Source organism: Accipiter gentilis, chromosome 19 (assembly GCF_929443795.1).
Source record: "Accipiter gentilis chromosome 19, bAccGen1.1, whole genome shotgun sequence".
Lineage (NCBI taxonomy): Eukaryota > Metazoa > Chordata > Aves > Accipitriformes > Accipitridae > Astur > Astur gentilis.
The window spans coordinates 10493500-10518848 of NC_064898.1; the positions used below are offsets into that span (position 1 = coordinate 10493500).

At 40.9% G+C, this 25349-nt stretch overlaps 1 protein-coding gene across 4 annotated transcripts in view; it reads right to left on the reverse strand.

The window, feature by feature from the left end:
* Positions 1–91: 91 nt before the first annotated feature.
* Positions 92–25349, reverse strand: part of ELMOD1 (ELMO domain containing 1) — a 270336-nt gene continuing 245078 nt past the window's right edge. For 3 of the 4 annotated variants that reach the window (XM_049823555.1, XM_049823553.1, XM_049823554.1), the window contains 11 exons: positions 22970–23115; positions 22785–22813; positions 21469–21566; positions 16881–17010; positions 13620–13753; positions 12345–12413; positions 12026–12049; positions 9805–9855; positions 8165–8298; positions 487–1907; positions 92–413 (listed from right to left, as the gene is read on the reverse strand). In XM_049823555.1, the coding sequence (XP_049679512.1) occupies positions 1735–1907; positions 8165–8298; positions 9805–9855; positions 12026–12049; positions 12345–12413; positions 13620–13753; positions 16881–17010; positions 21469–21566; positions 22785–22813; positions 22970–23114 (987 nt within the window). In that variant the 5' untranslated portion in view covers position 23115 and the 3' untranslated portion in view covers positions 92–413; positions 487–1734. The remainder of the gene's footprint in view (positions 414–486; positions 1908–8164; positions 8299–9804; positions 9856–12025; positions 12050–12344; positions 12414–13619; positions 13754–16880; positions 17011–21468; positions 21567–22784; positions 22814–22969; positions 23116–25349) is intronic. The other variant, XM_049823556.1, reaches the window with a different exon arrangement.

Below are 25349 nucleotides of genomic sequence, written 5' to 3' on the forward strand. Positions count from 1 at the left end.
AAGAGTGACACAAAGAAATCCTCAGTATCTGATGATTATAAATAACCACTTTCCAAAATCAATAGGAGTAAGTTAAACATGCACAGTTTTTATTCCTTGTATTTTCATGCAAAATATGCAATAGTTAGTATTTCCAGTTCCATATTTCTAAATTCATTGGAGAAGACCAATTATCATAACACCCATAGAGTTTTGCTGATTAACTGCAATGAGTGTAAGTTTCCAGCCCTGCACAGACATCCTGATCCCTATCTTACATTTTAGCAAAGAAATAAGAGGGCTTAAACCCAAAAAGGAGCTTCCCAAGAACTTTTACCACTCCCATTGCTTTATTTTTTACTTAAAGTAAAAAGTGGTCTAAGCTGTAACCACAAATGGTATAGAGAACCTGATCTGAGGAAGTTCAGATCACTCTTCAGACTAGGGAAATACCACAAAAAACATGCCCTTTTACCTGATCTGTTAAATAGCTTTCATTTGTATTACTACGTGTCTCCAAAATAAAATCCACAGTGCTTCAGTTTAGAATGACATATAATTTATTCATATAATTCACAAGTAGTTGGACACTACTCAATTTAATCTCCATATGCAAGTGATTTACACAAACATATAATACTAAAATTGATTGCTTAGAAGGTAAAAAAATACCATGGGTATGAAATGCCATGGTAGATGCTGTTCAATATACTACACAATCTTAGTGTCAGACACATTTACCCATTTATGTTTTTAGAAAAAGGCAGTTTACCATTTTTAATTTTTTTTGTAAGTAGTCTGGGAAACTCAAGTGGTCTTGCTCTAAACCTTCTAATCAATTATTTCTTCCAGTTCTTAGGAACTGAACTGACAACCAACACAACATTTTCAGTAGTTCAAAAAAAATATATAGATTTTTGCTCCCCTGAATTCACCAAGCACAATGTGACCAAATCACGTTGCCTTCCAACATGCGACACAAAATACTAACCCCTGTATATTCCAAGGAATGTGCAGGAATTTAGACCATGCTTCAGCATGGGGGTGGTGGTGACAACAGCCTGATGATATAATTTTTGGTCCCTGCCAGTATCCAGTAGTTGTGAGTGTGTTTGCAGTTCACTGTGAATGTATTAGCATCACCAGACCATTTGGTATTCATGCAGCTGTGGAGTCTGATTATAATTCTGCATAAACTCTTCTCACCGAAACTTGTATCTCATAAGCCTCACTAATTCTGCATTAAGCATATAATGGCTGCATGGAGAAAATTGGACTTTAATGTGTGTGCCTGCACCAGATTAAATTACACACATTTTTTTCTAGACGAGGTCCAAACATATATTTTGCTTGAAATGCCAGTAGTTACCTTAAAACATACCAAGAAGTTAAAAAGCTTTCACAATACAAGATCCAGCTACTTATTCCACATATACAAAAAACACAGCTAGAGAAATACAATTCAATTGTCAATGCTGAATTATGAGGAAGTCTAAAAAAATAGAAAAACTCTGATACATGGACGTTAATTCAGAATGTAACATTGCATAATGCAGCAATATGAGCACCCATTTAAAATGAGAAATCCCCCAAGAGAGAAGCATAAGGGGATGTAGTACCTGTGACAAAAACAGATGAATACTGCACCAAAAACATGCATACAATCGGCATGGTCATTCAGTATGCTAGTGATGGTCTAAACAGTGATCTAACACAAGAGTGAGATAGTGTTTCCAAATAAAATCGAGTGAGTAACTACATATTGATTAAACTTTCTGATGCAGCAAAATGAGGGCACAGAGCCATCTCTGGGTTCTGGAGCTGTTTCAAGAGTCGCTTGTGAAATTTCTCTCTGACACGATTGAACTCCATTATGTCCAGTGGATCCTCTTCAATCCAGAATTTGTGGAATTCATGCATTAAGTAGCCTATGAAATAATAAAAAAGGAGAAGTAGAAGAAATAAGTACAGTGTGTAAAGATCACATACAAAATTAGAAAGAAACCTGCAGTAAACAATTAAGATTTACACAGAGTATCCTGGTCACTGAGGTCTGACACTTGACAACACTATGCAGGGATGAGACTAAACCCATTTTGGACAAATCCAAAATTTGATGAATATCATACATTGACAGAAATTCTCACCCAAAAAACCCCCAAGAAGTTACTAGCTGTCTTGACATATGGTTATATGAACTAAAACATTAAACTAAAGAGTATAAAAGCAGGGGAAGATGCTACTGATGCTGTTCCACCAGCCTTTTGTTTATATTCAAGTTCCGCCTCACATATATTTCCTTATGGGAACATTGCTTACTCTCCACTAAAAAAAGAGCGTACTCATAGGTAACGTAACAGTTACCATCACATCTTTCTGTATTAACACTTGCTCCTCATGCACAATTCTACCTCGTGTGTGCATGACCTTGCTGGAAATGTTCTGTAACACTTATGCCTATGATCCTGAAAAGATAAATGGTAAGGTGATATACAGAACCACTAGCTTTGGTAAGACATCCCTGTTATAGCAAGAAACTTGATTCCAAAGGGGGTTTAATATACAGGCTCCGATTAAGGCCTCTACCCTCTCAGTTCTGTGCCATCCTCGGACTCAGAGTTTCACTGACAGGAAAAACATTACATCCAGCACTGGGACTTCAACAAACTGGACCCAATCTCTTGATCCCAACTACCACAATAGATGAACCATTGAAAAAGTATAATCTTTCATCCCAACACAGCAAAATGTGCAAATAAGTTTTCTGTATTCCAGAAAGTGAGGGTATTTGTTGTCAAAAAGGCTTAATAGCTTGTATCCATTTATTTCCATTTATTTCTATTGTATGACAATTACAACACACATACTTCTAATTTAAATTTCTAGGTCTATTTGCAGGCATATTTCCCCCCCGCCATCATCAATTTGAGAAACTTCATTCAAAAGGTACTTTAAGTACATCTTCAAATCTCCACCATATATTCCAACAGCCACAGGCTGTTTCATTCCAAGAGATGTTACTTTCAAAAAAAAAAAAAAAGCTCAGTAAAACCCCTTAAAAAAAAAATCTCTGTATAAAATGTAAAACATTGTTAGATCTTCACCCCGCAAAATCTAGATTTCCAAGAGGTACCTTCTGCACTTCAGCAGTGACTGTGTTGAGCATGCCATTGAACAATGCAGTTCCATGCATTGCTTGTACAGCCAGACAAGGCAACAGAGCTCAAGAGCAGCGGGGCAAATGCAATTCTCAGTTTCATGTGTGTCCCTGTAGCCTGAGGGAGCAGAAGTGTGCAGATGAGGTGACATGGTGGATCAGCATTTAGGAGGTCCATGCAGTACAACCATTGTGTTCCTCTACCAGCAAGGCTGCTGGCTGGGCAATGTAATTTTGACTTTCCAGTTCAGTCAGGCAGACCGTAGGCATTTAATGCAACCTAATGATGTCTGGGTTTGAAGGAAATTTGAAGGAAACCTAGAATGTCTGTGGTAGGGAGAAGACAGAGCATAACAGCATAAGAGAGGAGAAAGTGTAAGAGAGCATAAGAGCAGGGATTTGTCAGACTCAAACAATCTCTGGATGAATTGCCCTTGCTCCAAGAAGTTTGTCTGTTGATGCTTTCTCTACAATAAAGTCCATTTGATAACCTCAAGCTTTTCCTAGGATGGCAGGCAAAGCGTGTAGGAACATCCACCACCTTTACTGGCCTGTTACTACACCAGAGACCCATGCAAGTTTTATCATGCTTCATAACTCATACATGCATTGGCTGTAGATGGAAGAGGTGTCAAAATCAAGTCTCCCTCCAGTGTTATGATGGACTGGCCGTGCTCGTCAGCAAACATACTGGTCCTGGGGCACTGTCCCAGGCTTAGCCAGCAGAACAGTCCCTCCTGCAGCCAAGACTTTGGCAATGTCAAGACAACACTGTAAAAGTACAGAAATATGTCTCTTCCTCCCCCAAATTCAGTGGTGAGGCATTTTAGACATGGCAAGAAACAAGAACCAAGAATAGGATATAGAATCATGGAATTGTTTAGGTTGGAAAAGACCCTTAAGATCATCGAGTCCAACTGTTAACCTAGCACTGCCAAGTCCCACTAAACCATGTCCCCAAATGCCACATCTACACATTTTTAAAATAACTCCAGGGATGGTGGCTCAAGAACTTCCCTGCACAGCCTGTTCCAATGTTTTACAACCCTTTCAGTAAAGAAATTTTTCCTAGTATCCAATCTAAACCTCCCCTAGTACAACTTCAGGCCATTTCCTCTCATCCTATCACTTGGTACTTAGGAGAAGAGACTGATACCCACCTCACTACAGCCTCCTCTCAGGTGGTTGTAAAGAGCAATAAGGTCTCCCCTCAGCCTCCTTTTCTCCAGGCTAAACAACCCCAGTTCCCTCAGCTGTTCCTCATAAGACTTGTGCTCCAGGCCCCTCACAAACTTGGTTGCCCTTCTCTGGACACGCTCCAGCACCTCCATGTCTTTCCTGTAGTGAGGGGCCCAAACCTGAACACAGTATTCAAGGTGCAGCCTCACCAGTGCCCAGTACAGGGGGACAACCACCTCCCTGCTCCTGCTGGCCACACTATTTCTGATACAGGCCAGGACGCTGTTGGCCTTCTTGGCCACCTGGGCACACTGCTGGCTCATATTCAGGCAGCTGTTGACCAACATCCCCAGGTCCTTTTCCTCCAGGCAGCTTTCCAGACACTCTTCCCCAAGCCTGTAGCGTTGCATGGGGTTGTTGTGACACAAGTGCAGGACCCACCACTTAGCCTTCTTGAACCTCATACAGCTGGCCTCAGCCCATCGATCCAGCCTGTCCAGATCCCTCTGTGGAACCTTCTTACCCTCAAGCAGACCAACACTCCTGCCCAACTTGGTGTCGTCTGCAACCTTACTGAGGGTGCACTTGATCCCCTTGACCAGATCATTGATAAAGATACTAAAACAGAACTGGTCCCAGTACTGAGCCCTGGGGAACACCATTGGTAACTGGCCACCAACTGGATTTAACTCCATTCACCACCAATCTCTGCGCCCAGCCATCCAGCCAATTTTTTACCCAGCAGAGTACATCTGTCCAAGCCATGAGCTGCCTTTTTTTTCCAGGAGAATGCTGTGGGAAACAGTGTCAAAGGCTTTACTAAAGTCCTGGTAGACAACACCCACAGCCTTTTCCTCATCCACTAAGCAGGTCACCTTGTCACAGAAGGAGATCAAGTTGGTCAAGCAGGACCTGCTTTTCATAAACCCATGCTGACTGGGCCTGATCACCTGGTTGTTCTGTACATGCCGCATGATGGCACTCAAAATTATCTGCTCCATAACCCTCCCCAGCACTGAGGTCAGACTGACAGGCCTGTAGTTCCCCAGATCCTCCTTCTGGCCCTTCTTGTACATGGGCATCACATTTGCTAACTTCCAGTCAACTGGGACCTCCCTGGTTAGCCAGGACTGCTGATAGATGATGGAAAATGACTTGGTGAGCACTTCTACCAGCTCCCTTGGTATCTTTGGGTGGATCCCATCTGGCCCCAAAGACTTGTGTGTGTCTAAGTGGTATAGCAGGTCACTCACCATTTCCCCTTGGATTATGGGGGCTTCATTCTGCTCCCTGTCCCTGTCTTCCGGCTCAGGGGGCTGCGTACCTAAAGAACAACTGTTCTTACTATTGAAGACTGAGGTAAAAGAGGCATTGAGTACCTCAGCCTTTTCCTCATCCTTTGTCACTATGTTTCTCCCTGCATCCAGTAAAGGACGGAGATTCTCCTTAGCCCTCTTTTTGTTGCTATAAATATTATAGAAACATTTTTTATTTTCTTTTACGGCAGTAGCCAGATTGAGTTCTAGTTGGGCTTTGACCCTTCTAATTTTCTCCTTGCATAAACTCACAACATTATTGTAGTCCTTATGAGCTGCCTACCCCTTCTTCCAAAGGTCATAAAGTCTCCTTTTTTTCCTGAGTTCCAGCCAAAGTTCTCTGTTCAGCCAGGCTGGTCTTCTTTCCTGCCAGCTTGTCTTTTGGCACATAGGGACAGCCTGCTCCTGCACCTTTAAGATTTTGTTCTTGAAGAATGTCCAGCCTTCCTGGACTCCTTTGCCCTTTAGGACTGTCTCTCAAGGGTCTCTGTCAGCCAGTCTCCTAAACAGGCCAAAGTCTGCTCTTCAGAAGTCCAAGGTGACAGTTCTGCTAACTACCCTCCTTACTTCTCTGAGAATTGAAAAATTTATCATTTTGTGATTGCTGTGCCCAAGACGGCCTCCAACTATCACATCACCCACAAGTTCTTCATGGTTGTTGTGGTTTAACCCCAGCCAGCAACTAAGCACCATGCAGCCGCTCACTCACTTCCGCCCTCCCCCCCCCCCCCCCCAGTGGGATGGGGGAGAAAAATCGGGAAAAAGAAGAAAAACCCATGGGTTGAGATAAGAACAGTTTGATGAACAGAAAAGAAGGAACTAATAACAATAATGATAACACTAATAAAATGACAACAGCAGTAATAAAAGGTTGGAATGTACAAATGATGCACAGTGCAATTGCTCACCACCCGCCAACCAACACTCGGCTAGTCCCCGAGTGGCGATTGCCCGCCCCCACTTCCCAGTTCCTAAACTAGATGGAACGTCCCATGGTATGGAATACAGCGTTGGCCAGTTTGGGTCAGCTGCCCTGGCTGTGTCCTGTGCCAACTTCTTGTGCCTCTCCAGCTTTCTCACTGGCTGGGCATGAGAAGTTGAAAAATCCTTGACATTAGTCTAAACACTACTTAGCAACTACTAAAAACATCAGTGTTATCAACATTCTTCACATACTGAACTCAAAACATAGCACTGTACCAGCTACTAGGAAGACAGTTAACTCTATCCCAGCTGAAAACTAGGACAATGGTTCACAAAAAACAGGTCCAGCGGGGCACCTTCCCTAGTTGGCTCACTCACCAGCTGTGTCAGGCAGTTATCTGCCACACACTCCAGGAACCTCATAGGCTGTTTCTGCTGTATTGCATTTCCAGCAGACATCTGGTAAGTTGAAGTCCCCCACGAGAACAAGGGCTAGTGATCATGAAATATGGGAGCCAAACCAATCATACTAGACGTAACTGTTCACAAGGCCATGGGGACATCAGGAACGTGGTGAAAAGACAGAGTAACCCTTCCAATGAAAAGATGACCTGAAGATACATGAGTGGATATTTAGGTAAATACTTATTTGTCTTTTTTTTTTTTTTTAATCAAGCCAAACACCACAAAAAGACAAAAGCCTAGCAGCAAAACTGCCCAGAGTTCCTACCAGGTAGCCTATCCAGAGCAGCAGCCCAGAAACCATTGCAAAAGGGCAGCCCTGCTACAGTATGATATCTGCCCACATAAGAGTTTGGGTGAATGAGTCTTATTAAATAGCATCCTTGATTTGAAAAGCCTATACTATTTAATGAGAGAAATGCACATGACACTAATATTTGTCACTTATCCAGTTGAGCAATAAGAAATTATTATAGCTGCAAACAAAAAATCTGTTACCTAAATAGCCAGACAAAAAGACAACCAAACAAAACAAAACCTTTGCAATTGTCATAAATGTGGAAAACAGTGTGTCTTGACTTCTTGTTATCAGTTTCTTGCCTATACATTGAAAAATATTAGAAGTGTTTCTCCCATGGTACAAGGATGCATAGCAGGACTGTGCTGTAGAAAGGGTACTTGAATACAGTGGAAAGGGCTGGGAAAGCATTATTTTAAGCGGGGACAACTCTACTGAAGAGTGGAGGGTAACACTTGAATGTAGTTGCAAATATCTTAGGACAGTTTGATTTATGGGGAAGCTATCTCCAGAAGCTCTTTAAAGTACTTTTAGTTTCTTATTATTGTTATTTAAAACCAGTCTAAGAAGACAGGAAGGCCACTTGTTCAGGCACTTGGTGGTTTTTTGTTTGGGTTTACTGGGGGTTTGTTTTGTTTTGTTTGTTTTACCCCTCAGTTTGGTAGTGGCATCCATCACAACTAAGAACTGAATCTAAGCATCTTAAAGACAGGATAGCAAGACTAGCATGATAGTCTCTGTGCTGTGTCAGCAGATTTTTATATTTTTATTTTTTTTTAAAAAAAAAGCATATGGATAGTACAAAAGTGTTAGCAGGAGTACAAGTTATGTATTTCCCCCGCCACTTACAGAACATCTGCTGAAAGTGAGTTAGTGTTGGTGCTTCTGGAGCAACATTGTAGAAATGGGTCTTCAGAGCTCCACTCACAAGCAGGTTGTATGCGAGGTCTGTTATGTTAATGCCCACGATAGCAAAAGAATAGCTGTAAGAAAAAAAAAGCGGCAACATTTGTTGAGAGTTTGTCTTCTTTCAGCACGCTCTAAGAAACACTGATGACACTGACACTGCAGGTTTTGTGTGCTACTGAGTTGTATTAATTCACTCCTTCGTGAGCTTCCAAGGTGGGGGGATGGAAAACAAGAAAAACATTTATCCTGCCTGCTTTGTACACTCTAGTGGCAGTGTTTCCCTTGTGAAACATATGGTCACAGTAAAAACAGAAGTTTCATCACTGTGACAGCATTTTCAGTAGAGCAGCACTGATTCATTCCTACAGAATAAGAACAAGCCCAGGCAGCCCTGTGCTCCTGCGCCCACCTCTGACACAGGGCAAGCACTCCACATGGTGGCTGCGTCTGCAGGGTGACCCATCATGTGCTATTTTAACCCATCTACCCCACTGGAATTTCTTACCCACAGTAAGGAACACTAGGTTTCAACAATCAGTCCTATAAAGACATTCATATGGATTAAAAGCCTCTGAAAAAGATCCAGCTGAGTCACCTTCTATTTCTTCCTAACAGAACTAGACACACAGGCCAGAAAACAGGTAAAAAACCTAAATCAGAGCATGCTGGAAACAGAAATAAGAAAAACAGACCCATGAAGCAAACTCCTGCCCTGCTAAGGGATATAGACAAGGGAAGTATATTTAGGCATAACAGAACTCAGAAATTGGAAGTTATTTCTTAATTTGTGAGCCTGTTGAATAAAGAACTTGACATTTCTGGCAGTCACCATTTCCTAAGAAAACATATAATATCCCACACTGACATTTAGTGATAAAAGCAAACTTGTTTAGTTATTCAGTGATCCCCCCCTCCTTTAAAACACAGCTATCTTGTAGAATGTGTTGGGTATTTTTTCCAACCATATCAAGCAAACCAAAATACTTTCTTTTTCCTTAACTTTTGATAGTATTTCAGGAGAAAAAATAATAAATAATAGTTCAGAAGTTAACTGCAACATGAGGCCTAATGGTAAGCTTCACAGAACAATGAAATATGGGCATTAAAATGTTGTATTACAGATTTTCAGATATACTCAGAAGGAACATCCAGTTCCATACTCATGAATAATGCAGCTATACCAAACTTACTGCTTAAGAAGAAAAAACCTCACTACTATTTCTTCCCTATTATACTTTCCTGAAAGCAGATCAGAACCTGGCTCTGACAGTAGGAAGTGAGACTTGATCACATTATGTGTTAAGAAGAATTAAACAGCTATTCATAACTGCACTATTCATAGCATACAGAGAAAGCTTCTCCTTGCTACATTTTTGTGTTATGTTTCCTAATCCTTACTTTAAACTGTTTTTCCTGTAATCTTTGATCAAAACCAAGGTGTGGTTAAGACAACACATGTTAGTATGTACACTGAAATTTCATTTAAAATGTAACCAGGAAACACCTTTTCCCCCTCAAATATACAGCATCATTGTTAACTGTTGTGTTTGTGGCAACCTTAAAAAGATTTTTAAACTTACCCGATTGCCTTATCAAGCTTTTTTTTCTCCCATTCGGCTTTGCTGAATTGGCTGAAGGAAGAAAAAAATTAAAATCCAGATGTTGCTATGAATTACTAACTGACAAATATTTTCTTTCAATTGCTTTGATATGATAACCTTGACTGAACATGGTATTTTACCTCCATCGATATGGCTAGTCACATTTAACTCCGCTTCTGACTGAATGGTTTGACACAAAAAGACTTGAAATGGGTAACTGGCTTTATAGCATTGCTGATAAACTTCTCATCATTACAAAGTATGCTCCTACATCAATGCTCTCAGTAAAAACCAGTTATTTTCTGTATTGGCCACAAAGATGTTCCACTTCAATTAAGTCTGAGCTATACAAAAATTGGAAATATTACATTTCTTTTAACTAATCAAAGACGGGCTTAGCCTTTTGTGTTTTCAAAGATATACATGACACTCATCACTGGAGGCATGATTCACATGAGGCAACAAACATGAAAGATACTCCTCTGATAGAAAGTTTTTATATCCAGACAAATTAGAAACCACTCAACAGCAAAAAATAAGGAACAGTGTTTCCTATTATTTGGCACAATAATGCAGAGCTTTTTAAGGACACAAAAGGTCCCTCCCTTAAAACAAAATTCATTAGGGAACAGATTGATTTGAGACTAATTTGTGCTGTTCAACAACATTTTCATTTAAAAGAGCTGTGTGATGCAACCAGTCAGCTGGTCCCACTAACCAGGTTTTAATCTACTCAAATGGAGCAAGTTTAGCAGAAATCATTGCCTGCATTTATCAGCAGCTAAAAGCAGGCACAGAACCTACCCTAACCAGCAGACTACAGCTTAGACATGTCTGTGGGAGTTTTGCCTTGGTAAGGCAGATCAGAGTTTGCAAGCTTTAGAAACCAAATTATGGACAGCTATGTGTGAAAGCATTGTTCTTGGACTGTACTTGAACTACAAGAAGTATATATTACTTTAAAAACAATCCCCTGAGCTTCACGTAAATATAGTATTTAAAAATTGTTTCCATTAAGTATTTAAGATGCTAATTGGCTCATACCCATCCTGACCTGAGTGTTACCAGGTGGCATGCATGAGGACAAAACTTTACCTCCTAAGTGGCTTAACATACAGGAATACATCAGTCTTCACCCATTCTCTAAAATCTCAACCATCTTTGTAGGCTGTGGCATAACATCAGTTTAAAAACCCCAGGGAAACAGTGAATAATAAAGGTGGCACATGTAGTACGTGGACAAGCAATACAGTTCAACAGAAATAGAAATTACATTGATCATGATCACAGTAGAAACCAGCATGCCTGCTAAACAACCACATCAGGAAGAACACCATAAGCACCACCAACAGCATCCATCTTCTACCGAACGGTCTTTCAAGGGATAGAAAGTGCACATGCTCACACAGCGCTCCAAGATGGTCCTTGGTAATCAAACATGTAAATGAAGAACACTAATGTGTTCTAAGTGCATTTTGTCACAGAATTACCATTGGGAACTCAACCACAAAATACTGAGGCGATCAAAAGCTTCACAGGATCCAGATGTGGATCTGCTATATGGATATCTAACAGTACTGGCAGAAGAAAAAAGTCTTTTAAGGCAACTGATTACTATCTAACTGGCTAAAAGCACGCGCCCCCCAACCCCCCCGGATTATGGACTAAATCTCCTAATCACAAATCATGCACAACACAATTTTTGCCACTTGAAGGTACCTGATGTCTCAACAGTCAGGACAATGGACTAGCCAGATTAGACACATCATTAGTCAAGGTGGACAGAGTATGTGACTATAAGTAAAAGGGCTCTTCAGCTGTGCTAACAAGTCCTTGGCCTAGACTACTTTTTATTATCAAGTCAGTTACAGCTGTTGTGACCATAGCGGCACTGCTTAGACCTTTTTCCTTCAGGTAAAAGTCACCCAAAATTTGTTTTTTAAGTCTGGTACTAAATAGGTCTAAAATACAGTGTTTTAACTATATTAAGCAAGGTTGATCTCATTCTTTATATATAAGCATGCTCAGATGTACCCAGTGTTGCACCATCAGTTATGTTTGAGTTAACTTTAGAGAAAGGAATATAGAACTCTTGGTGTTGCAACAAAGATTTTCAGTTTATAACACGCCAAATTACAGTATGGTTTGATCTTTATTTACATGTAGGTTCTCATAAAACTAAGAGAAAAGAAAAAAATACCTTGGTTCCTTCTTAGTGACTTCCCTTCATTATGAAAAGACAAAAGAATTAAAAAAAAGGTAAATAAAAATACAAAATCACTTGAAATCAGAAGTATCAGTGAAAACATTTAACACTAAGTTTAACTATTTCTAAGATTCAGTATACAAGTTTGCCTCTTGATCAGTTTTTCAGGATCAGTACTTGAAAACAGATAACATGTGGCAATACCCAAGCATGTGCCCAACAAAAAGAAAACAAAAACAAAAAACCAGCCCCCTCCCCCAAACACCAGCCAGCACAGTGCTCTCAAGTTATTTTTTCTGATCTCAAGCATTACCTGTATTTAGGCTGAAGAGAATCAGAGAGAACTTGCTGAGCTATCTCAGTGTCCCATTCGGCAAAATACCTGCAGATATATAAGTTTAGCGTGAATTGTTAAAGAAACGCAACAACAAAAAGCATCTTAAGGCATACTAAGCTGCCCATACACACCCTTTTAAGGGTCACTAAGTGTGCTATGCAATAAGTAGTATTTAACATGTTAAATTCATTAAACTGCTACTTAGGCCCCCAACATGAAAGTTAAAAGCAGCCTCAAATTACAAGTGCAATCCTATAAGCGCTTAGTGAACCTAAATGACCAGACTCCCCTTTCTACCCACCCTACAGAAAATCAGTTGCTTATTACTAGAGCATGTTGGCTGCTGAGCTCAAGAGAAAGCAGTTCAGGCTTCTTGATCTGGCAGATTCATTAAGCAAAATAAGAGTCATCACAGGAGACTAAGAAACGAAATACATGGTAAGATTCATCTCCAACAGAAGTTCAAAGCCAGAGTCAAGAGTCCAGATCCTCAACTGAGCTTTGATAGAGAACAACATATGGACAGTGGATGATTCATGTCCTTCAATCTATAAAAGCAGGAAATATTTCTTTTTCCCCTCACAGGGAGAGGTTATTTTACCAAATGTTTCTGAGTTATGTAACTATCTGCAGTAGATACAAGGGCTGGAGGAAATAACAAGCATTGATCGATTTCCAAATTACCAGACAGATATGGTACCAACACCTGGTATCCATGAGGCGGAAGGGAAAAGTGATGTAAACTCACTGCTTAATTTCGAGTATCACCAGAAATTGAAGTAGTCGTCCAACTACAGAAGTCTGCCATCAGTGGCTGCATTTCAAGTATTTTGCCTAAGAATTCAGCATGAAATTCCCAAACACAAAAGCTGAGCAGTAACACAACCCTCTCACCTGCTCACTTCCAGATTATTTTCTTTGAGGAGATCTAGACATTGGCGAAAATATACTTTTCAGTTTCTTTCCTGTAGGAAGAGAGTGCTAACTTACTGTGTCACTGAGAAACTAAAAGAAGGGCTTAGCAAACAGTATTACTGAGTTGAATCAGGAATACTGAACGAAAGGAGACCCCTTCAAGAAGGGATACCCTTAAAAAACTGGGCTAGGACATGAATTATTTATTATTTTTTTTATATTAAGTCCCTAGCACTTTTATAAGTTATTCCCACAGACTTGAAAAAAATCTGCAAGTAATGCTGCTTTTCATGACTTCATACACACATAAATCCATCCACAGAGGAACATACTTACACCAAGTTATATAAGCCCAGGAGACCCATTCCTCTAAAGTCTGTTTTAGGATCGTCACCTTGGAAACCAATTTCACACCACTGCTTTGAAATCCGAGCTTTCAGTGGTGAATTAGGCTTCAAGCATTTCCACAACTAGGAAGATTACAGGTAAAACATAATTAAACTTCCACACGTTGGTATGGCTTTTTCTTCTTTTTAAACCAAGCTAAGTTCCAATGTAACATCACTGCATTGCTATCCCAGCAACCCAAACATAAAATCAAATTAAATTCCTGGGGGGTAAAGAGGATGTGGGGGGGAAAATCCCAAACCACTCTTAAGTATTGCAGATGGTTCAGCCCTACGAGGCCCTTCCAATCTTATCGGCAGCCACTGTAACGTCTCACACAAGGACTTAGTTTGATGCACAAAGCCGAACAAAACAGCATCTGCCTCCCTAAGCACAGAGAGAGGAATGGCCTGGAATTTGGTTGTAAATCACTGACAGAGCAGCAGGCAATCAGCCCTCAGGTCCCTGAGGCTCTGCAGCAATCTTTTCTCAGGCATCTTTTGCAAGTCTCTGGAAGGGTTATAAATCAAAAGTGCTGACTTGGCTACCACAGTGCTGAAAAGCAAATCAGAGAACATAAAAAAATCCGTACAAGAATAGCATGTGCCACCTCCATATTTAACTGAAGGGTGAATCATTCATTGATCTCACATAAAGAAAAAGGACAAAGTGATTTAACAAGCCAGATCCTCAGCTGGAATAAATCCACTTAGCCACACTGGTCCAGCAACGTTAGTGCCTAAATATGTTGCTAGGCACCTAAAAGCAGCCTAAATTGACGTGTCTGACAAATACATACCTTTCTGCACATCTTGTGCCATATCACAAACTCACCCTTTCTAAAGTGTATTAAGAGATCATAAACCGTGAGTTGGTAAGTAGGGCCTCAAGAAATGCACTTAGACAGAGCCTACCTAAGGGAAAGAGCTGTGTGCACATTTCCCAAATAGAAAACCCAGAAATTGTATTAATTTTAGCTATTCTAATTACATTTAAAATGAATTGCCTTAGGAAGGTTAAAACTTTAATGATTTCACTTTGTAACGACTACATAAGCATCACTGTTTAAGTCATACTTGCTGTCTTTCTTGTTCATCCATCAACAGTAAATACAGTATGATTCATTAGTTCATTCACATTAACTTGATCTTTCATTCATAAAGTGCCCTCCTGGTAAACATGAATAAATGATAGACATTAGGAACTTCAATTACCCATTGCAGAGATCACTTAGCAGAATATCTAGAAGGACAGAAAACCAACTGGCCTATTCTTTCCCAGCTTGGGTTGGAAACCAAATTAAACCCTTGGACATATTTCCATTTGACATGAAAATTTGCAAAAGCAAAATGCCTACTGTAAACAAGTACTGTAAACACAGGTTATACTGGAGGCAGATGGTGAAACTGATACTTTGTTCAACATTACAAATTTTAAAGCCTACACTGCACTTTGTCTCCCCTCAGACAAACAGTTTTTATTCTGCTTTTATTCTTATGCAGTTATGTTTTTAAACCACTTATGTGGCTACACGTCATTGCTGACATGATTCTCAGGAGTGTCTAAGAACCAGGACCTTGCCCTCACAGGCTGGGTGGCCAGGAAGGAGACCACAGCCAGCTCCTCGGTGCTTCTCACCTGTGATTGTATCCTCAGACCCAACTTCTTGCTCTCTGGGCAGTGTAGATGCCCAGTGTACTTCGGAATGCTTTCCTGGAGCCAAAGGCCCTCATTAAACCTGCAGCCAGCTACCTGGTATTTTCAGGGACCAACATTGTAGGCTGGCACCTGGATCTCCCACCTGCAAGACACAGGCTTCCTCACTGGGTAGAGCTGATGTGTACTTTTAGTTAAAGCATACTCCACCCTCAGAAATTTGGGTGTTTGGCTGTACAGGGGCAGGACCTGAACAGGAGGAATCTATCTGCCCTGTCCTACCTAGTGGCTAGAACAGTCCTTCAGGGGCAGCTCTGGATTTTGACTTTCTCACAAGACTCCCACTGCACAGCAAGGAGCCAACCTTAAAGACAGCTTTTCAGACACCTACAGGAACTCTTTGATTATTTGAAGCATTTTTTAGAAATAGTTATTTGCATCCATAAGTGCTTATACAAGATGCCTGCTGGGGTTTTTAGAAGTACCTGGAAGCCCAAGTAACTATAGCAAAGTTTCCAGAAGCTCCCACTGTAGCCTGTGTAAAGCACTACACTGCAGGCTAGACCGTAGAAGACAGCTTCATCATCACATGCTGTAAAAATCCAGTCGACATTGGATGGGGGCAGAAGCACAGGTAATGTTTAAGTTTTCAATATTTTTGTTTAAAATAATTTTAAACCCCCCAAACAGGTGGTATGTTTTTATAACACCTCCGAAAACTCTGTAAGAATGCATTTTGCTTGTAGATAAACTCATTATCACAATTCTGTGTTTCTTGCCATTTCTCTGAAGCATCTTGCACTAGCCAGTCACAAACAGGATCAGAAGAAATACTAGGACTTGCTATTAGGCTATTTTCTACCCCCTTTATTCTCTCCTCAATTCCTTTCTAAGAGCTCTCTAGCTCTCTTCTTATGGCTTCAAGATCATCTTCCTGAAAAAGTCCTTTTATTATCTGCCCCAGTGCAAGGCTTTCCTGAAAGCATAAAGTAAGTAAAACCCAATTGGTATGGTTTTCATCACTCTATGTGTATTATCTAAAGAATGTTTTTATTTTGTTTTCATTTGAAAATATATTTGGGAAATATAAACATGTAAGTCATCATCTCCCACCCTTCCATCCCACACAATGAAAGCTAGAGGTTTTGAAGACAATGTCTTCAAAAACCACAAGAAACTGAAGGAAAAGAAGTTTATTCTGGTTAAGACAGAAAAATACCCTTCTCATGTTGAAGAAAGGTGTACTGAAGTAGGACCTAAGGCTATTTTTCCAGAGCTCATAGTGTAGAGCTGTTATCTGCAGCAAGAGCTGCGTATCCAGTGCTTAGATACAGTCCAGCCAAGGGACACACATTCGTCAGCCAGGGAGTGAGCTGCTTGCTTGGCAGGTGTTACACCCGACCAGATTAATATGCTGTATAGCCTTATCTTAAAACAGTTATACAATGGAGGAAGGCAAAAATACCTCTCGATGTTTTAAAGAGGCTTTTAAACCAGGCTGTTGGGAGCTGACATGAATAAAGGATGCCCTCTAAGTACTTCTTAAGCACCTACCTTCAGAAGCATTTCCTCATGTTGCGGATTCTCCGAATCGTACATCTCTCTGCGCAGCTTTTCAACCTCTGCTATCAGATTTCTGTACCCCACAATCTGCAGCAGGCATGCCTGAAGAGATACTCCCAACCTGGGGGGGGGGGGGGGGGGGGGGGGGGGGAGGGGGAAGGAGCAACATAATCCGACTCAATCATATGTAGCCATGAAACAGCACTACTGCATACATACCTGTAATTCACATAAGTAATATTACAATGAATTCACGTAACATTTTAATTACAATGGGAGGATTTCCAAGAGATCAATATTACATTAAACAAGGCCTCGTGAAATGCAGTCTTATTTAGTGCCTGCCTTAAATGATAAAATTTGGGATTTTTCAAAACTTTGAATGGTGAATTTTCACACTGAAATCCCATTACAACTATACACAGCAGCGTTAAATGCCTGCAATAAGCACATCACTGAATCCTTCCCCTCACTCAAACAGCAGCTTCGCAAGCAATACCTTGAGACCAGAGATGTGAACTATAAGTGGGGTGAGGGGGAGAGAAAGCTCAGCAAAAAGCTAAAAATATTAATTTTGCTTCTGTGCCACAAAAGCTAGCATAAAGATGACAAAAACCTAAAGTAACATAGTTGAAAGATCTGCCTCTGGTCAGCTTTTTTTTGGGTTTCATGTTAAGAATCACCACAATGGCTCTGTTTTCATTATAATACAGATTTTACATTTCCTTTTTACATTTCCTGATGCATCATCATTAAAAAACCAAACAAAAACCCAAAAAACCCACCACACCAAAAACCCAACCCCTAAAACCAAACCAAAAACCAAACCCCCAAATCCCAAACAAGTGGCTTCCAAGGCTTTAAATTACAATGCCTTATCCAGTTTTAGGATAAGATTTTATAGTATTAAATATAATTAATGCAGTACACAAATGCCACGCTCATAAGACTACTTAATTAAATATGGAAATAAACCCTTTAATTTTTAGTAACATCTGAAATTATCTGAAGTCCTAGTACAAATTTGGAGGGCACGGTTAAATCCGTACCCTCATTCCTCTGTGGAACGCAAGCTACACTGATATTAAGCTGCACAGGTTCCTCATCTGTCTTGTTTGATATGCTGAAACATTTTGTTTATTCCATAATACCGTTAAATTTTCTGAGCAGAAGGATTTTCACTGCATATCTTTTGAGATTAATCTACAGAATCAGAGATGTCATCATTAGGCCATTTCTCTTGCTGCAATTTCATGCTATTTGTGGCTATAACCCTTTCAGAGTAACCTATGCAGTATTTTCCTTCCTTTGTGGTTTGTTTTTTGGTGGGTGGGGTTTTAGTTTTTTGGGGGGTTTTTTTGGTTAGTTTGGTTGGGTTTTGGGGTTTTTTTGTTTGTTTGTTTGTTTTAAAAACATGCTTTACTTGCTGTATCCTACAGTTTTACAGAAAGGCTGCATTTCAAAGAAAGCTGAAAAGCCTATCAAGACTGCATGTGAATTGCTATAGTGCATCACTAAACCACAGCCATAATGTTTTTAACTAGTCTATAACCTCAAAGTAATTTAGAGCAGAACACTATAGGCAGTGGCAGACTAATTTTATATTAAAAAAAATAAAATATATATTTTTAAGTTCCAGGCTGCACAACATACACAAAGCAATCCACATCTGAACTTTATCTAAAGGCAGTCAAATGCTCCGTGCAATGTTATTTGGGGGGTGGGGTGGGGAATACAGAATTATTTTCCCCACTCTCCTTGTCATTAAGCTTTTGCTCTCCTGCTTGCCAAACAGAGGATGTGGGCGAGCTGCTGATGCCCCACACCTCCTCCTGGCCATCCCTTTGCTGGTGGTAGCAGTTCTCAGAGCACATGAGCAACCTACCTGGGCTTGCACCCCCACTGCGCTCAACTCCAGGTGCTCCACCAGATGGAGGCAAGTCCAAAACTGGGAATATTTCATGGACTGCTTCCATAGTTAGTGCAGACTGCACAAGTCACCACCTGGTTATTCAACCTACTTGCTCCCACCACTAAATATACACGGTTATCTCAGAGACATTGATAAAGGGAAATTATTGTGGGTCGCTTCCTCCTCTTCAGTCACGGTAGCTTACAGCCTTCAAGAACAGCTCAGCACAGACATGCCTGGGATGCTAGTTCAGCTCTGCAAAGATGCTACATTAACAAAAATGACTGCATACAGATTTGCAGAAACACATATAGTATGACACATGTCCCCTTGTCCTTACCCCAGGAGATTTCAAGTCTCTACTGTGCAAGGGAAGGACAGAGCTTCTGAACAAGACAGTTTGGGTACAGGTTTTTTATGTTCAAGGGTAGGCAAACCAATTGATTTTCCTTAATCCTGACTAAAGAAATAGCTGACCTGCTTTTGCTGAAATTTCTCCAGAAAACTTTAGTATAAAATAAGTGGCTCACATGTAAAACCTCAGTGCAGATGCTTAAAGTTTAGCAGAACTATGGTTAGTTTAATATAAGGAGCAATTTAGTGGCAGGGTGTGTTTCTATGGATGTGGCACCACCTTGCACATCCCAGGCCTCCATTCCTCACTGTTTTGAAAAGATACTTCACCAAACTGCAGTGAGTATAATGGGCTATGGGGCTGAAAGACTCAGTCCTGTAAAATGTTGAGTGCAAGGGTTCTAGTTGAAAAACAATTAAGCATTTGTTCTGTACTAGGCATATGAACACCACCTGCATTAAACAAAAAATAGTTCAAGCTTTTTTTTTTTTTTTTTTTTTTTTTTGGGGGTTTTTTTTTTGGGGGTGGGTGGGTGGTGGTGTTTGTTGTTATTGTTTATTTGTTTTTGTTTGTTGTTTGTTTGTTTTTTGGTTGTTTTTTTTTTACTATTAGGACCAGATCACTCAAAATGTAACTTAAGGTTCAGGGGCCTGATTCAAACAAGCAGAAATCATTTTCACCTCTGCTTGCTCTCTCTTCTGGAAGATGGCATTTCTTCAGGGGCCAAAGGCAACGCCATGAGAAGAATCAGATGGTGATCTGCAGAGTCATACAAAATACTACTGTAATGAATTCCTTGTTTTTTCTTGGAATTATTCCACCCAGTTACCCAAGGGTCCAACACTGTGAAGCGAGTACTTGAATCAGCCCGACTGCTAACGCTGCAGTTACTGGTGTCCACAGGCCGGGCTCCAAGCTGTGCACATTTACATCCTGCAGTTTTTCCTCATATGTCACCTTCACTAATTATGCCATAACTGATTTTTTTTTTTTCTGAATTTCTGCTATCAGCATCCTGTGCAATACAAGAGTACCATAGCTGTGACATCCTCCTCAGACGAGCAGCCTCTCAGCAAGGCCTTGCATCCACTTGAAGCAGCTGCTCTCTCATCACCCTCCCTTTGAAGGTCCTGTGGGCAAGGTCCTGTGAAGAGACACCCCTGGAAAAGCTCTGGGCCCACTCCCAGAAGAACTTCAGAGAGCTTCTCATCTATGAGAATGAGGTATTCTCTTTGTTTTGTTTCTCTTATTTTCTTCCCTTCTTTAATGGTTGGGACACCATTTTTTCAATCCAGGTGGATGGTGGTCATGTCCACAATAGTCTCTCAAGTCAGAGGGATACCCAGTATACTCTATGTCCTTTATGATCAGTGAAGCCTCATTTTAAGACTGCCTAGTTACTGTCCTTTTCACCGGGGGGTAGGGCTAGGGGGTCATTCCCATAATGAGACAAAAAAAATAATTATATTTTTCCAACTGAAGTTTTGGGTTTTGTTGTTGCAGCAAGGCCTTAGGACCACCTTACCTGTTGATGCTGCTGACCACTTAAAGCAGCTATCAATTTGTAGATGCCCATTATGGATTATGTACATCGTTTTCAAGTCTGGGAAGAGGAGCAAACCTCGGACTGATCTGTGGGTTGTACCTGAATACAACCCTCAACATTTGTCCCACTGATTCCTGTTCTAGACCATCTTGTGCCTTAAGCTAGGGTCTTAAGCTAGGTAAGGCACCCACAAAAGCATTACCACTTACTCTTGAAATACATACTTGTAAATTTAATGGTTTGTTGGAAATCTCTTCTTACCACCAAGACCTTGTAGCATTAAAAGAATATCAGCTATGCTGTATTGTTAGAACTTGTGTTCGGATAATCAAGGGCAGTTTTAAAACATAAACCAGTATACCATTTATATCAGTTACAACAGGATGATTTCTTCCCTACTCAAAAGGCCACACAGCCTCGCTAAGAAACCATCACTGTCACTGACAGGACCACCTGCCTTGGTGGTATTTTAACCCTGGGGAAGTGGGCCCCATAAATCAATGCATCAACAATATACTAAGACAGCATGATTCAGGAAGCAGCTAGAGAAAGAGATTCAGGACTTGCCTATCACAGTCACCATAAAAGATCATTCATTTTTCCATCAGCTTTTTGACAGCAAAGCTTAAGGAAGTTTTATGCTGAGAGACAGAATTCATCCTCAAATTGTGTGCCACAATAGCTATGGAGAACCAGTTCTCCATGGACCTAGGCACTGAAGAAATCAATAACTCCCATTTGTTTTGTAAGGAAACCATGAACTTACTGTGGATTTATATCTGGATTAATCCTTTTCAGCTCCATGATGTCATCTATAGTTTTTTCAATAGCATCAGGGTGAACACTTACTGAAGTTTGCAGCAGCTAAAAAGAGGTTTTAAGCACATATTAATTCTTATGGAAGCTATTATTCAATAGAAGTTAACAATGGTAAATTTGATACCCAAAAACTTCTAGATCAAGAGCCCAGAAGACCCAATTCAATATATATACACACCTTTCCAGTCTATTCAGCACTACTGACTGGTTTTAGAGTGCTAGCCCTACAAGAACTTGAGTTGCTTCGCCATGCCCGTGTAGTAAGTCTATCACATTTCTGTGGCAGCAGCTAGTGAAGGTGATCTGCACTGAGGCCTTTGGTCAAGAAGCAGCTTCAGACCATCCACTTAATTACACTGGAATTGCTAGCCTTCATTTGACATCCCCTCTCCCAACACGTTGCAATAACACAGCAAAACATTCTTGCTTTCTCTTGCATGCCACTGCACTTTGTAGAAATGCTCCTGGAAGTTCAGTATTCAGAAATCAGCACGTCCTCCAAAAATTAAAAGAGGTTGAACTGTCTGGTGCTTTGTCTCAAAACTATGCAGTTGCTTAAATGCAAGCTTTTAAATAAGTTTCTGCCTTTCTGTTTGTGCTAGAAGTACATTTGGAAGCACTATGCTGAACTATGACCTGTGTGACATCGTTTTTGCTAATGCTGAGGTAAGCTTTTCAACATCACTGATTCTCATGCCAAAGAGAAATGAATGGCTGAACGACGCTGTTTAATGTATACACACATGCTTTGTGAGAAGAATTTAGGTTAGCACCACCAGTGCTACAGTGAAAGGATGAAGTGACAGAGGCTGTTCTCCATTAATGTATTTAAAAGGAAAGCAGAGAACAAAGTTGTCTTGGCTATCTAGGTACTGCTGTCTTCAGCCTCTTTTATGGCTCCTTTCCAGACGAAAAACCTGAGGTGTAAAGTGTGTGACTGACTGCAGAATACAGAAATTCTAAGACAAGATGAGGAAACAACCCCAAATTACAACACATCACCCTTGTCATCTCCCTCCACCATGGCCTGTTGCCCCTTGATTCCATCAGTTTCACAGTGTGTTTGTCCCTGAAGCACAGGACACTGTGCTTTGCAAGATCACCTGCTATTGCAGACACTAGACCCTCTTCAGTAGAAGATGGTGTTAATGTAAAATCATATCAAACCTTAAAGCAATTTTTTGGGGTGACCAAACAGCAGACTGAACAAACCAACTGCACAGGGCACAACAGAAAAGGTGAAGGATGAGATCTTTCACTCACCTTACTTTTTGAACCTTTCAGTGATGCCTCTGTAAGAGAACAGTATTTGAAAGCGTCATGTCAGACAAGCTAAGTTTAAATTAGATTCATTTAACAATTTATTTATTTATAAGAATGAAGTCATACTATTTTTAGCTCATGCAGAAAGGTACAAAGGCATGCAGAACTGAGTGTTTTGCAGTTACCTATTTTCATAGTTCTGGCAGCTCCAGGTTTGGTATTGTAACAGATCCTTTGCAATTCACATTGACCTGTTAGTTTCCTGACCACGAATTTCAGGCAGCGCCACAAGCATTTGCAGTAGAAGTACAGGCATACCTGGACAAACATCCTGGCAAAAGAAGAAGCCTGAAAGTAAGAGTCTTGAGCAGAGTTTGTTTCAACAAGGTCACCACCCAAACAGAAGGTACTTCCTCACCCCAAATTCCAGTGCCTAAGGGCAGCTTTAAAGCAAAAGCAGCATTCACCTGCAAATGTTTACCCTGGTAAGTGTTAAATCATGCTTTCTAGTCTTAGACAACAAAAAAAAACCAAACCAACAACAACCAACCCCCCAAAAAACCAAACCAAAACACGCACAAAGCACCAGAACTGGAAGCACAGAATAAGTCCACTCCAGAGTTCTCAAAGGAGTATTTCTAGAAAACTCTTTGTCCCCTTTAAATAAAGGGCCACATAGTTCCTACTAATGCTTTGGGCAAACAGGACTACATGAGAAGTGAGCACAGCTCACCTTGTTATCATGGCTGCTGAGGATCCAGGGAGCCACTACACCCTGGCTTAGCTTTGCCTCTGCACCCAGCTGCTCCAAGTAGAGTGGCTGGTTATCCTGACAAACACGAATCAACACTCATGTCAGGTCACTAAGAGTGAAAAGCTACAATTAAGGAAACCAAAGCTTCCCCTGCTTTAGGAGAGAAGGTGTTTAAGAACCTGTCCTGAGGACTGCCAGTTCTTCCCAAGATCAGTTGTTACACAGCACTGATGCTGTGCAATTTCTCAAAGTACAGAACTGACAGTAAGCCAAGAAAGCCCTTATTTAGGCACTGCATCCAGTTTCAAGCCCCAGCAATACAAAACAGGCTTTGACAAACTGGATGGATTTCAGTGGAAGCACCCAAGATGGTAAGGCTGGAGCACAGACCCTGTGAGGAGAGGCTAGGAGAGTTGGGACTGTTCAGCCTGGAGCAGAGAACTTCAGGGCAACCTAACAGCAGCTCCCAGTGCCTGTGGGAAGATCATGGAGAAGACAGAGCTGGGCTCTTCACAGTGGTGCAGGGCAGGAAGACAAAGGACAACAGTCATAAGCTGCAAAATAAGAGGCTCAGCCTAGATATAAGGAGAAGATTCCCCCCCCCCCCGAGGACACTGAGGTAGTGGCACAGATTGCCCAAAGAGGCTGTGCAACCTCCTTCCTCAGAGTTTTTTAAGCCTTGACTGGAAGAAGCCCTGAGCAGCCCAGTCTGACCTCAGAGCTGACCTGCTGCAAGCAGGAGGTTGGACCAGAGACCTGCTGATGCCCTCCCAGCTTGAACTAGCTTGTAATCCTATCAAAGCCTGAAAAAGTCTGCATATATGAGAAATGCTCTATTTTAAAGTTTGTTAGCATTGCAGCTGCTACCAAAGCCCACATACTGCTACCACAATTATATAACACACCTCAAAGACAGATTACATGGGCTACAACTTATTTGGATACAATTTAGCTTTCTTGTTTCTGTGGCTATGAAGGCACAGATCCTGCCATGTTACCCAATTGTCAACCCCCATGGGGTGCACCAGGACTTGAGGTGGGGTAGGATTCACCAAGGGTCCCTGGGTTCAAAAGAAGCACCTCTCAGAAAAGGCTACACTGCAAAGACCTGACAATGGGAACATTGCCATCTGGACACAGTCCTGGTTAACTGGCTCTAGGTGGCCTTGCTAGAGCAGGGGTGGAGCCTAGATGACCTTCAGAGGTCCCCTCCAACCTCAACCTCTCTATGATTACATGCTATGATTACACTATAGAAAAACGTCAATACAGCTTTGATATGGTAGCTTGCCACTAAATGGTCAAAAATAATTTGGTCCATCATGTTCTAAGCCTGTATGTATGTGTATTCATCATTAGCCCATTATTTCCTCCACATGCTGTTGAAGCTTTCAAAGGACAGTTATTTGTTAGGAGACTCTGTATTACTCTTTTCAACGGAGTTCGGTGGTTATTCTGAAATACTGAATTCCAGGTACTCAAATCTGTTATAGCTTTAATAAAGTTTGAAGAGCTCAATCATTTCCTAAAAACATCCTGAAGGGCATGGTGTAGAAGGACATTCAGGGAAGGGAAGATAAGTTAACTCATGTTAATGTCCACACAGTAGTTTAATCTGCTTTATGTTCACTTTAGCTTAATCCCCTTTGAAGGAGGATTAAGCTAGGGGAACTAAAGCCATTTTATGTCTAAATGGAGAGCATCCACATGAGTATTTAACATGCTTTAAAAGCATCCACTTTATCTTCACACTTTTAGTTAATTCACTTAATGCTCCAGATGCATGCAGGCAACCCCCTTGTCTTTATGCA